Here is a 13,515-nt window from a genome sequence, read left to right on the forward strand (position 1 = left end):
AAAATGTTGGTATGAGCGCAAAAAGAAAAAGGTTCGGACCCGTCCAGCATGTGACAATGTGAATAATAAATAATTTAAATACTAAAATACAGCACAGAGACTGTTTGAACTGTGCTGAACAAAAAATGACTCATGACGCAACCTGCAGCTGCACACGGGGTCTCTCTTCTTCTCTCACTCTCTTGTGCAACTCTGCTAAATTGTGTTTTTTTCTGCAGTTTTCCCTTTCTGGTCCCAAAATGAGTCTTTTTTATATTGAAGTTTTGAATGGTGCTGTCCAATAAAAGCCTCTTAGTACTGACACAACCACTCATCCCACCAGCAGTGGGAGTCCTGAGGGAGAGAGGCAGTGACGAAAGAGCTACATGAACATGGATGAGAGGCAAAGAGGGACACGTGTAAAAACGGATGTCCAGATCCTGAGGGCCGGTATGTTCACGCTCCAGCAACCATCCGAGAAAAAAGAGAGAAACAGAAGCTGAATGAATGTTCTCCTACAAAGCAGCACTTCATCTTTCTTCTGATGGCTGCGTTTCTTCAGCTCAGATCTGTGAACCTGCAAACATCCAGGATTCCTCTTTGATACAAGAGCGGATTCAACAGAACGTTTTCAGGATTTGCTGAGGAGTATGTTCCACGTTGGAAGAAGCTTCAGGGAGATTCCCAAAGTAAAAAAAAAACAACAGCTACAACTTGCACAACAGTAACTGATAAAAGCAGATAAGTTATCCTCTGTCCCAAATAAAAAAATCCACATTACGAGCAAATAAATCCTAAAGAAGAGAGATCAGAGCACAGCTTGATGTGGAGCACCATGTGCAGCGTCTGACACACTGAAGCAGAGAGATGCTGCCTCTGTTGAGCTTCATCTCTCTGCCGCGTCCCCTCACGTTTCCCTCACTCTAACTCCCTCCCTCTCTCTCTCCCTCTCTGCGTTTAGCTGCTTCTGACCTATTTCCCTTCCCCATTCGAGGTCTTAATAACTTAACCTGATTAGAGGCCGTGTCAACAAGGCCTGAACCCAGTGCAGCCAGCAGAAGCCCCAGCAGTATTACGCCATCAGTGCTGTCAGACTCCCGATGTAAAGGTGCGTACACACTGTACATATATATTTATCTAGTTTATGTGTTCTGCCGTCACCACAGACACTGGCCTGATTCCTTTAACATGCACACAGCTTTGTAAATTGTACGTGACTATTATTTTCCAACAATGTCTAAAATTACATTAATGTAATATTGCATTATGTAATTGTAATAATATTAAATACCCTGTTAATGTTCCGCTAAGTAAATGAACCATTTATACCATGGACCAGATTTTAAATCTACAACCAGTGCCTGCTAAGGCTACTAAATCACTTTGGTTAAGACCTGAAGAGAGTTTTAAATAAAGTCGTGTGTTGTGCTTTAAGCCTAGTTTTAGTCTTTACCTCACAGATTGTGCCTATACATATAACAGAAATAGTCAAATGAATAGTGACTTCATTGTAATTTTAAGAAGCCACCTATACTGTACACCACGTCTACATGTTTACCGTGCACAGACAGGGACAGTTAACTGAGATGGCTGTCGCAGAAAACACACTCGATAATTCTCCTTCACATCTGGCTGGCCATCTGTGCTGCAACATGATGTTAGATTACTGCAGGCCTCTCTCTCTCTGTCTCTGTGTCTCTGTGTCTCTCTCAGGGGCAGCTCTAATTATTCACAGAGCTTTGTTTATTGGGGTTTGACCCAGCGCTCACCCGTAGACCTTAAAGGACCACACTGATGCTTTTCTCTTACTAAAATATGCATGTGTTCATGCACTGCCTGCTCATCACTGGTCAACTGAAGTAATAATGCTTTTTCCACCTTTCAGGAAGCCATTTCATTCTAACCATCCCACTCAGGTTTGAAAATCAAAGCGCTGTGTTACGAAACAGGAGTGTGTTACTGATCCTACTGGACATCCATCAGTCATCCAAAAAGAAGTAAGTGGCAACCGAACCTTCAGCAGAAGCCTGAGAGAAACCAGACCTCACTTACAAGTGTGTCAAATTATTTATAGCTCTGAAGATTTAAGGTCTAATAGACTGTTTTCCAGTGGTTTATACCAAAGAAAACAACTGTTCATACTGAGGTTTGTGAATTTGTTACACTGGAGTAACAGAAAATCAGTTTGTGAACGAAACAATCAACCATCTTAATCCAAAAGTGTTTTCTGACCTACAGTAAAATCTCCTTTATATGTACTAAACACAATATAGTAAAACGTGGCCCATTGACTCATGCAGCAGACACAGAGTCTCCAACTGTGTCTGTTTGGTGCTCAGGTGCAGACACAGTGACTTTATCAGAGCTACTTCTGCAGCTGGAAACACTGAGACTGAACCTGACAGGAAATGTGCAGGGAACCCAAAACTAGGAGCTAAACGAGGCTAAAAAGATTCACAAAACTAGAGAAGCTGAGTTGTTTCCTGAAGAAACGGATGTTCTGTACTGAACAAAGAACCCTACAGGAGTTGGTGTTTTTGTTCCTCTTGTATAACTGTGTTTGTCCTGATGTTGGTCATGGTGGAGGGGGGCCTCATCATAGATTGTGCCTTGTAGAGTTGTGACGTCAAAGGACTTTGGGGTCCTGTAATGCTGAAACGTCAGAGCAACATCTCTGACTTAAACTGCTGAAGGGTTTAGACAGCGAGCCAACTGCAACCAGCAGGAAACAACACCAAAATGTGACTCAAGTGAAGTAGGATGTGAACTTGAAGATTTTTAGTATTTGATTCTTACCAGATGGAAAACAACAGCCCTCGTTCGATACAGTGCTGCAGCCTAAACACGTTTCTAAAGAAACATGAAAACCGTTTTTCACTTTTTCACTATTGGAAAAACAGCCATAGGGAAGGATGTTAGAGGGACATCTATTTCTGTCTCACTGGTTGTTAGGCATCTCTGCAGCCCATCCTCACTTCCCCTCCTCATTAATTAGCCAATTAAGCCTGTCATTAATTATCCAGTGAGATCTTCACCCGTTATTGAACGAGCCACTGATTATTCTGCCCGGAGGAACAAACATCTGTCACAGCCTGAAACACTACGGTACTTTCCATTGAAAGCTCTGAGCCTGTTGTGATGCAGAAATCAACACGACGCCAGAAATTCAAAGATAAAATTACCAAGTAAAAGAAGTCACACACACACACACACACACACACACACACACACACACACACACACACACACACACACGGCACCTCGAGCTGGGCTAAATGAGCACTGACCGGATGGCGAGCAGCTCTGTCTTCTCATCTGGATCTTCAGGCTGATCTCCTGTTTGAAAACAAACAGCGTAATGATGTCATTAATTTAATCACATACTCAATTACATCTAAGAGTGAGTTCATCGTTTCTGATGTATCTGTGGAGAATGAAAACAATCAAACCAAAGTCCGACTCACGTCCGCTGATCTTTGAGCTGACCCGCTGTGACAGAGCTCTGCTCTGAGCCAGCTGGTCCCTGAAGCTCTGGCCCATGTAGTAGTCGATGTCGTTGGCCCTCAGCAGCTCCTCGAAGGCCTTGGTGGTGTCTCCGAGGTGTTGGGTGAGGATGTTGCACACGCCTCGACCCTCCCTCATCCGCTGGCGGAGGTGAGACAGCTCCCGGGCCTGAGCCTGGATCAGGGTGTCGAATTTACTACAGAAAGAGAAACAGTAACATGCAGCTAATATGAAATGATGCAGCACATAATAGAAGGATAGGAAACAGACATAATACAGATATTTCCTTCCAACTGCTCACAAACAGCAGGAAAACACTCCTGATACTGACTGCTGTAATAATCACCTGCATTCAATCTCTCAACGTATTAAATATCCATCTGTGACAAAGTTAGAAGACAGGACATCAACAGAAATGAATGAAACCATGTCTGTTACACTACAGAGTGAGAACCAAGTGTTTCTTGGATGTTTTGCTTGTGTATTAAAGGGATTCTGTCGTTACAGTAAAGTTTGGGTCCTGATTTCGATTTACCAGAATCCTAAAGCTTCACTGCAGCCACAGTTGTAAATGGGACAGCATGTCCCCATCCTCATGTTAGTTAATCCTGTCAGACTGAGTTTACATAAAACATCTGTGGTTCTGCTTGATTAACATGAACTAACACTGAGTGATTAACAGATCACTGTTCACACTGTTGATAAAGTTCTCTAGCAGATATTAAACATGTGAGTTTCTGTTTGCTCATGCTGTACTCACCACTCTGCTGAAATCATTTTATTTTAATTGTTCCCACTTTGCCATATTTGAATCACTGCTGGCAAAGTTTCACAATAAAAGCCTCCTTTGGGAATAAGACCTTCTTTTCTAGTTCACAGCACCATGAATGTATTCAGACTTTGTAAAATTTTGCTAATTTTGTACAGATCAGATCACTTTTCATGACTAACTAACATTATATTTACATATTAATGCTTAACATCAAAGATTTATGTCATGTGTTTATTTCTCCTTTATTCTTTATTCTATTTTTTATCATGACAAGTTTTATTTCTTTCTTTGCTCTAAATGAAGTGATTAAATTCAATAGAGAGTATTTCATTGTGTCACAACTGTATAAAATAATCATGTTTAATATTTTCTGTAATAAAAACAGAATAAGCTGCTGCTGATGCTGCTTCCTGTCACTCACCCCGGCCACGTGGCAGACTTTCCATCTTGGTCCACAGACTTCTTGCCTCCTTTCCTCAGCTGGTCCTCCAGAGCGTCCACTCGGGACACCAGCTCCTGGAGACCCTTGTCTGGGTGAGGGTGACGGGGCGAAGCCAGTGGACCTCCATCAGATGATTGCCAGCCCTCATCGTCCTCTGCCCCACTCTGTGAGGCCTGGAACGACCAATTGACCTTGCGGGGTGTGGACGGCCCACAGTCGCTGGAGGTGGACAGGGAGCGGAGGCGGCTCTGCAGCCCACGGATCACTCCCTGAGAGCGGGACAGCTGGGAACGCAGGTCCTCAACGAGGCGCTGAAGAGATGACACCTCGTCTCCGTAACCAGAGCTCTGGGTGGTGGATTTAGTGAAGGTGGAGCTGCTGCTGCTGGAAGGCCACCACTGGGAACCACAGTCCAGCAACGTGCACATCTCCAGGTCATCAAACTCTGTCAAGAGGCATGAAGTAGAAATACATTACTTCAACATGGCATCACACATCCAGTGTGTATTATATTAATATATATTTCTTTCTTTCTTTTCAGTAGTAAATAAACTGTAACTAAGTCAAAATGCAGAAACTAAAATAAACGGCTCAGTGTGTAGTTTGATCTGAGGCTTTGCTGCCCTCTGGTGTCTCTCATTTGTAAATACAACCTCCTGAAAGCTGATTTCATTTAATTTAGTTTTAGTTTTAAACATTTAAACTTACTATTTGCATGAAGTTAAAGAATCTCACTGTGTGGGTACCTGGGCTGCTGGTGTCTTCCCTCTCTGCTTCGTTCTCACTGCGGCCACAGGTCTCGTAGCCCAGATCCTGCAGGTCCACCTGGATCTGCTTACTGTCCTGCTGAACTGCTGTCTCTGCTGCACTCACACAACAACAGAGCAGGACTTCAGTGCACGTACAGATTGTTTTAGACATCAACTCTGTAGCATCAGGACACTTTTTAGCAGTGGTTTGATTATTTACACCGTGTTTATGTTGCTTATTACTGTCACCACACAACAGTGTGTTCACTCACTGAGCAGCTCCCTGTAGTCTTTGAGCTGCTCGGCCTGAGCCTGCACAGTGGCCTCAGAAACCATCAGTCTCTCCTTCAGCTCTTTGCTCTTCAGCTGCAGACGAACGGTTTTCTCACACAGCTCAGAGGACACGGCACCCTGCAGGCTGCTGTCCAGGTCATCAACCTGGATACAGGCCGAGTAAAAAGAGTTGTTTCATAAATTGATATAGAATTAAATTCTATAACTAAGTAGCTGCTTTAAAAAAGCGATATACGTCGGCTCTCCTACCTGTGAGCTGACCAGGTGCAGGGACTCCGGCCTGGCGGATCTCATTTCCCTCTGCTTATCACTGGTCTGCGTCTGTGGCGGGGACAGCTCTCCTTCCCAGGTATCCCATAGCTCAGAGCTCTCCTCCTCTTCTTCATCGTCCTCGACCCCCTCTATGGTCACGTCCAACTCCTCTTCATCCTCCTCTTCACCCTCCAGTAGCTTTTGCTCCTCACATGGTTTATTGTCAGGCTGTGCTGCTTCATCCAGCCGACACTTTAAGTCTTGGTTCTCGGTTTGCAGACTGAACAGAGCTTTCCTTTAAATGTGATTACAAACAACCTTTAGCTGGAGTAATTCAACTTGAAGGTTCAGGACTGAGGCCGACATTACTGTAAAACCTTCTTATTGTTAACAAAGCTCATGAAAAGACTGTTAAACCCAGTTCTCTGGTTCCCAGCACTGAAAATGTCAGCACCTCATTTATTCAGTTCCATTTTTAGAGGAAACTCTGCTCTATGCTTCTATCTGATCCTTTAAGTAGACCATCTCACCTCATTTGTGACAGTGAGGAGAAGCCAGCCTTCTCCAGCTGAGCCTTCAGTTCTCCCAGCTCCCTCTCCACCACCCTCTTCTGCTCCACCAGCTGCTTCACCTCCATCAGGCCCGGACCTTCAAACAGCAGATCCTGTGACGGTGCTTCTCCTGGACCACCAGGACCCTGATCAGACACAGTCACAGCTGAACTACGGTTGTTGTTGAATACTGTTTTGTGAGAGCAGAGCTCAGTTCTACTGAATCAGAGAATCAGTGGGTTTCTCATATTTGATTATAACTAATCCTTCAAACTCTCAGCTTCATGAATCCTGGTGCAGACATTCGTACCTTAGTGCTGGTCAGAGACTGGAGCCTCAGCTTGAACTCCTCTTCATCAACACTCTCTGTGTACTCGCTGTTCAGGTCATCATCAGCCTCATCTTCATCCTCTGAGGTTATTTCTACAAGACAAAAGTAACACAATTAGAATCACTTTTGTTCCTCTACAGTGTCTTTTTATGACTGTGTCAGCTGCTCTACTCATTATCCCCCCACACAGTTGTTTCTGTTCCTTTCTAGACAGAGATCGGCCTCAAACAATCTATAATGCAAAAGTCATTTATCATACTCATCATTCTAGTCATTTATCTGCTTACATACATGTATATAAGCAGGTTTGTAGGTAAATATGAACAGCTAGCTAAAATCTAACAGAATCTATGTGACAGAGTCAATTTTCAGGTCAGTTTATGGGATTTAATTCAAGCATAAAGCCAATAACAGTGGGTTAAAGACACAGAAACGATCAGTAGGGATCTGACCAAACGTATTTATAAGGTTCAAAGATGCCAGAACACAAAAACAGTGACTGGATAGAAACCTCTTTATTTGTACTGTGGTTAAACTGAATGAATATCTGACACAGGACTGGGTTCATTTAAAAGTCTCTTTATTTATACGCTATATAATCATCTGTGTCATGTGACTACTTGAAATGTGTCTCTATTGGATTGTAAAAGCTCATTTATAAATTCTGTCGTCACTTTCATCTTTATATGTCTTCTTTTAGTCTACAAGATGAAAAAGGAGCTAACAAGCCTATTCTGTAATAAATACACTATAAATTGTCACTAGTGGTTTTGTATTTATGGTGTCTAGTAGAAGATTTCTTAATAATTTGGACTAAATTCTGAGGCTGCAGCCAACATGAACTGAAATGAGTGCAAAACATCTTCGTTATAATTAGCTGAGTGTTGTTCTGGTGCTTCAGTCAGACAAACCACATGGTGAGGAAACTGACCTGGGATTTAATTATTGGCATTTTGAGCTAAAGGAATGTGAAGAAAGTACAGTTTTTATTCATGGAGGAGTGAAGGAAAGTGAGTGTCCAAATAAATAAGCAAACACTTAAACACTTAAATTGATGCTCAGCTTTTTAAATAACACATAAATGATGCTCGTACTGTAGTTTTCTTTCTGTAAGAGTTTAATAACAGGGTCGAGATATTTAGAAATTCAATTAAATGTGAAGGATTTTTTTTAAATGTGGGTGAACTTAGTTTAAATGTGGTTTAATCTCACAGCCTGAACAGGAAAATCAACAGTTAGAAAAACGACCGTACTTACTGTGCTCCAGTGTCACATTTGATTTTATGATGGGATGATTTACAGAGAACTAATCTGATAGTGGCTGAATCTCACAAACTCATAATCTCATAAACACATTTGACAAATTTGACCATTCCCCCCAAAAATACAAACATAAACTAAGTGCACAGAATATTAATAATAATAAAATCAATGTGCAATTATATTTTCATATTGTTCAGTAAAACAAAACACAGGTTTGAATCAAGCTTTTACAGAATTCAGAAAGACGCATTTCTGCTGCTGATCATGCACACACACACACACACACACACACACACACACACACACACACACACACACACACACACACATACAGTTTTACTGTGGTCTACTGCATAACTGAATATTACAATAATATAAATACAGAACATTTACACCATTTAACACGGTAAGTGAAGCTGGTTGACCTTCAAATAAAAGATACACAAAGTAGTTGATCGAGTCGTCAAAGAAATAAAACCTCTTGTCAGTTGTTTGTAGACTGACTCCTACTGTTCAGGGAGACGGAGAAGAGCTTCGTTCCAAACTGAGCAAAAATACATATACACACACACACACACACATATATACATATATATATATATATATATATATATATATATGTGTGTGTGTGTGTGTGTGTATGTATGCACAACATTTATAAAAAACCTTTTCTAGAAACTTTTCGATTTTAACCCAACTGGATCAGCATTTTCAGAACATTAGTTATTAATATATTTTATGTAGTTTTTATTTTTTCATTATCTTTCTGTCTTTGAACGTTCTCCAAAAAAAACATAATTAATCATCTTCATCCTCTGAGGTTATTTCTACAAGACAAAAGTAACACAATTAGAATCACTTTTGTTCCTCTAGTGTCTTTTTATGACTGTGTCAGCTGCTCTACTCATTATCCCCCCACACAGTTGTTTCTGTTCCTTTCTAGACAGAGATCGGCCTCAAACAATCTATAATGCAAAAGTAATTTATTCAGTTATGTCTACTGCATAACTGAATATTACAATAATATAAATACAGAACATTTACACCATTTAACACGGTAAGTGAAGCTGGTTGACCTTCAAATAAAAGATACACAAAGCAGTTGATCGAGTCGTCAAAGAAATAAAACCTCTTGTCAGTTGTTTGTAGACTGACTCCTACTGTTCAGGGAGACGGAGAAGAGCTTCGTTCCAAATTGAGCAAAAATACATATACACACACACACACACACATATATATATATATATATATATATATATATATATATATATGTGTGTGTGTGTGTGTATGTATGCACAACATTTATAAAAAACCTTTTCTAGAAACTTTTCGATTTTAACCCAACTGGATCAGCATTTTCAGAACATTAGTTATTAATATATTTTATGTAGTTTTTATTTTTTCATTATCTTTCTGTCTTTGAACGTTCTCCAACAAAAACATAATTAATTAATTAATTAATTGATTCATAATGGAGGCAAAAGCAGATGTCTGGACTGTCTGAATTATCTTAAACCAAAACTAAAGGCAAATATCGGGAACATGTAACGTCCTTTATCCACTGTCTTCTATCCTGAACCCTGAAATAAATTGTATTTAAAATCTCATCATCCCAAGTGAGACAACAACTCTCCCCTCCCAGCCTGAATTTAATCAATCAAACGTGTCTCTCATTAATTAAACTACCATTTCTTGTGTCAGTGTTAAGAAGCGTGCAGGCTTGTGAAGAAAAGAGCAGACAAACGTTCTGTTAGTGATTCAAACTGTGCTAAATTAGTACAAACACCACCACAGTCACTGCCTCCTGCTGCTGGGGGACCTGCTGTTACAGATACTGTCCCATGCTTCTCTGGTGCCCACCTCCAAACTCAGGCTGTCTGCTGTTGGGCCGGTCTCGGCCCAGAATGGGACCTCTGGCTGGGGGGCCGTCCCGCTGAACCAGGCTCTCCCTCAGATCCTCAATCTCCTGAGTCAGTCGCTCCACCAGCGGGAGGTCAGAAGGATCCACTATCTCCCTCTGGAAGTCCTGCAGTTCACACACACACACACACACACACACACACACACACACACACACACACACACACACACACACACACACACACACACACACACGCAGATTAGATAACAACAGACAGAAAACACAATAGTGATTTGCTCGAGGATGGAAAGCTGCAGTGAAATTCTTCATTTCCACACATTTCCATAAACAGAATCTCCCTCTCCTAACGCCTGTCGGTCACTGACCCTGATGATCTCCTCCTTCACATGCAGAGTCCTGCTGAGGGAGTCCAGCTGGGCGGCCTGACTCCTGCTCAGCACTTGGTTCTCCTTCTCCCTCCTCAGAGCAAGACACAGCTCGTCCTGCGCTGCCTGTAGCTCCACAGCCAAGTCTCGTCCAGACTGACTCCTCGATTCAGAACCTGAGCTCAACTGTTTGCGGAGCTCCTGGAGCCTCGATGTCTGCTCTGCCATCACCTCACTGAGCCGGCTTGCAGAGTCCTGCAAAGACATCGTAGCTAGTTTTTCATTTATACTTGAGACGTACAGTGTGTGACGTTACTTGAGTCTGAGCCGAGTTCCTCTGCTGCACCTGAATATACTGGTCCCTTGCACTGATTGTCCGGAGCAGATCTTGGACCTGCTCCTGATGCTCTTGGGTTTGACGCGTGCGGTCAGCCAGCACTTCTTGGAAGAGGTGGTCTTTGAGCTGGAGGCGGACCTTCAGCTCCTCCAGAGTTTCAGATGGAGCTAACTGAGTCTGAGCCAGCAGGGAGCAGCGCAGGTCCTACAGAGGTGAGGAGAAGAAGAAGTTAAAGCTGAAGAAGTGCCTACGACTGGTGAAAATGCTTCGTCCAGCTCTCTGCACCTGTGCCTCCTGTGTGCGAGAGTGCAGCGCTGTCTGCAGCTGACTGATCACTGCATCTCTCTCTCTCAGGATGCGGCTCTGCCTCTCCTCGCTCTCCTGCTGCTGCCGCTGGACGTTCCTCCAGGCGTCACACACCTGCTCCAGTTCCAGAGTTTTACCTCTCACCAGCACCTCCAGGCTCTGGTTCACAGCAGACAAGAAGGAATGAGGTGGTTGAGCTGACAGAGTGACTGTGTGTTTCTGTGTGTGTGAGTTTTCTTACAGTGATCGTCTCCTCGTTGTTGGTCAGGACGCAGCGCTGTCTCTCCAAGTCCCTCTCCTTCTCTCTGAGCAGCAGCTGCAGCCTGCGTGCCTCCTCCTCTTTCTGTTCCACACAGCGGAACTTCTCATCCACTGCTTGCTGCAGGTTGGCCACAAAACAAAGGTCAATCCCAAAGTGTGACCGCAGTGCTCCTAAATGTTCCAACAGGTCCAAACTAAAACTAAACAGAATAGAATGGAGCAGTGTTCACTCTGTTTGTGTGTCGTTTACCTCCAGAGCTCGATCTCTCTCCTTGATGCGCTGGCGGAGTTTCTGAAGCAGAGAGTCTCTCTTCTCTTTTGGATCATCCAACAGCTCACAGTAGTCCTGGTGGAGGACAGAAAGAAAGCATCAGTGTGCACTGTACTGTGTGTTTTCTGTGTCTTGACAGGATTAGAAGTAGCTTGGTCAAAAGGCAGAACTGAGGCAGAGCTCAGCTGAGACAGCAACTTAAAAAAAGGAAGTGAAACTATCCACTTTCACTATTACATCTTCATCTTCATTTTCATGTCGGACTGTGCATGTTAAATATTTGTGGTTTGCATTTCGCTGATACAACATAATTAACATTAACCTAAATTAAATCAGTGTATATAAGTTTGAGCGTTGTTCCAGCACAATGAGCTGTTTAAGTCTAAGGTATGATTGAGTGCACGTGTCTGACCTCCACCAGCTGTTCTTTTGCCTTCAGACATGTCTTAAGCTCTCTCATGGTCTTCTCCTGCTCCTCCTTCTCCCTCTGTCTCTGTTGCTCTCCTTCTCTGAGCTTCTCCTCTCTCTCTTGCAGAGCCAGTCGAGCCTTCTCCAGAGCCAGCTGCAGCTCCTGAACATCGCACACAAACACAGCATCACACACGTCCAACAGCCAAGAGACAAGACGAACAAAAATGAAACTAGTACTCTTCTTCTCACCTGGTTGTGTTTCTCTGTCTCCCTCCTGTGCTGCAGCGCCCCCTGCAGGTCTTTTTCCAGCCTTTGCAGGGCCCGACTCAGGTCCTCCTGTGTTCTGGCTGCATGTCGCTGCGCCCGCTGTCCAGCCTGGAGCTCCAGTTGAGCCTGGAAGAGAGAGGCCTGCAGAGCCAGAACTTCCCCCTGTCCTCGAATACTCTCTGCTCCAGACACCTGGAGGTAAAACCAGGTAGAGATGAAGAAGAGTGAAAACAGGAAGTACACGGAGCCCTGATTTAAAACTGTTCCAAAGCACTGAACTGAAACTAGACATGACTAGAGTTATATGACATCAGCCTTCAGAAACTAGTCATTTCAGTGCTTGTAGATTACAAAAGCTCCTTTTCAGTAGAGTTGTTGAAAGTCATGAAGAAGCTTCACTTGTTTACAAGTCCAAGTGAATACAGAAGACGAACCTGCAGCTGCTGCAGCTGGTTGCGGTTGGCGAGTTCTTTGAGAGAACACAGCATCTTATTTTGCTCCTCAATCACCCTGTACAGTTCTGCAGCCTGCACACACACAGAGACACACATGCTGTACTGTGAACAACACTGATCAAGCATTTTCCCTTTTGACATTTGATTTCAGTCTTTACATTTCTGTCCGTTCTGCTCTACATTTATCTCTTCATGCATCCACCTCTATCTACCTCTGCCTCCTTGGAGTCGACAGCATCGGAGAGGTTCTGGATGTTGCGCTCTTGTTGCTGGGCTTCCTCTCGGGCCGTTCGCAGCTCCAACTCCATCTCACCAAGATGCTCCTGCAGCTTCTGCAAATAAACAAACAAACAAACAAAACATCAGAATTTAAAATCTCAAATCTCATCTCAATAATGTCATTTTTCCATTTGTTCCAGGTGGTTTTGTAGATTTATGTAAAAGCCATTTCAGCTGATTAAAGTCGAAGTCTGGAGGGGGGGGGGGGCATGTACCTGGTTCCTGGTCTCGCTCTCTCTGATCTTGGCCTGCAGAGAGTGGACCTGGTCCTGGGCCTTCTGCAGCTCACCGACACACTGACCTGCAGCACTCTCGTACTGGCTCAGCTGACCCTGCTGCTCGTCAATCAGCCGCTGAGGAAACACAGGAAGAAGAAATATTTAGTAGTTGTAACGTACACAGGAGCGGGGCGGTGTGGTCAGGCAGCAGGCAGCAGCAGATGCCACATACACACAGTGTGTGTTGACCTGGCAGCTGCATGATTGAGTGAAAGTGGAAAGTGATGTCAGCTCACTGCTGGATGACTTCCTGAGGAAACGGCTGT

General features: G+C 43.4%; 1 protein-coding gene across 6 annotated transcripts in view; it reads right to left on the minus strand.

Annotated features, from left to right (window-relative positions):
• pde4dip (phosphodiesterase 4D interacting protein) overlaps window positions 1–13,515 on the minus strand; it is a 66,194-nt gene that overhangs the window by 9,684 nt on the left and 42,995 nt on the right. For all 6 annotated transcript variants that reach the window (XM_026342955.1, XM_026342943.1, XM_026342964.1 and 3 more), the window contains 19 exons: window positions 13,187–13,324; window positions 12,905–13,024; window positions 12,672–12,764; window positions 12,220–12,429; window positions 11,972–12,130; window positions 11,539–11,634; window positions 11,269–11,406; window positions 11,007–11,186; window positions 10,731–10,925; window positions 10,385–10,639; window positions 9,998–10,163; window positions 6,854–6,966; window positions 6,523–6,689; window positions 5,990–6,287; window positions 5,719–5,884; window positions 5,444–5,560; window positions 4,677–5,142; window positions 3,444–3,679; window positions 3,267–3,315 (listed from right to left, as the gene is read on the minus strand). In XM_026342955.1, coding sequence (XP_026198740.1) covers window positions 3,267–3,315; window positions 3,444–3,679; window positions 4,677–5,142; window positions 5,444–5,560; window positions 5,719–5,884; window positions 5,990–6,287; window positions 6,523–6,689; window positions 6,854–6,966; window positions 9,998–10,163; window positions 10,385–10,639; window positions 10,731–10,925; window positions 11,007–11,186; window positions 11,269–11,406; window positions 11,539–11,634; window positions 11,972–12,130; window positions 12,220–12,429; window positions 12,672–12,764; window positions 12,905–13,024; window positions 13,187–13,324 — 3,362 coding nt within the window. The remainder of the gene's footprint in view (window positions 1–3,266; window positions 3,316–3,443; window positions 3,680–4,676; window positions 5,143–5,443; window positions 5,561–5,718; window positions 5,885–5,989; window positions 6,288–6,522; window positions 6,690–6,853; window positions 6,967–9,997; window positions 10,164–10,384; window positions 10,640–10,730; window positions 10,926–11,006; window positions 11,187–11,268; window positions 11,407–11,538; window positions 11,635–11,971; window positions 12,131–12,219; window positions 12,430–12,671; window positions 12,765–12,904; window positions 13,025–13,186; window positions 13,325–13,515) is intronic.

This window comes from Anabas testudineus, chromosome 4 (assembly GCF_900324465.2).
Source record: "Anabas testudineus chromosome 4, fAnaTes1.2, whole genome shotgun sequence".
Classification (NCBI taxonomy): domain Eukaryota; kingdom Metazoa; phylum Chordata; class Actinopteri; order Anabantiformes; family Anabantidae; genus Anabas; species Anabas testudineus.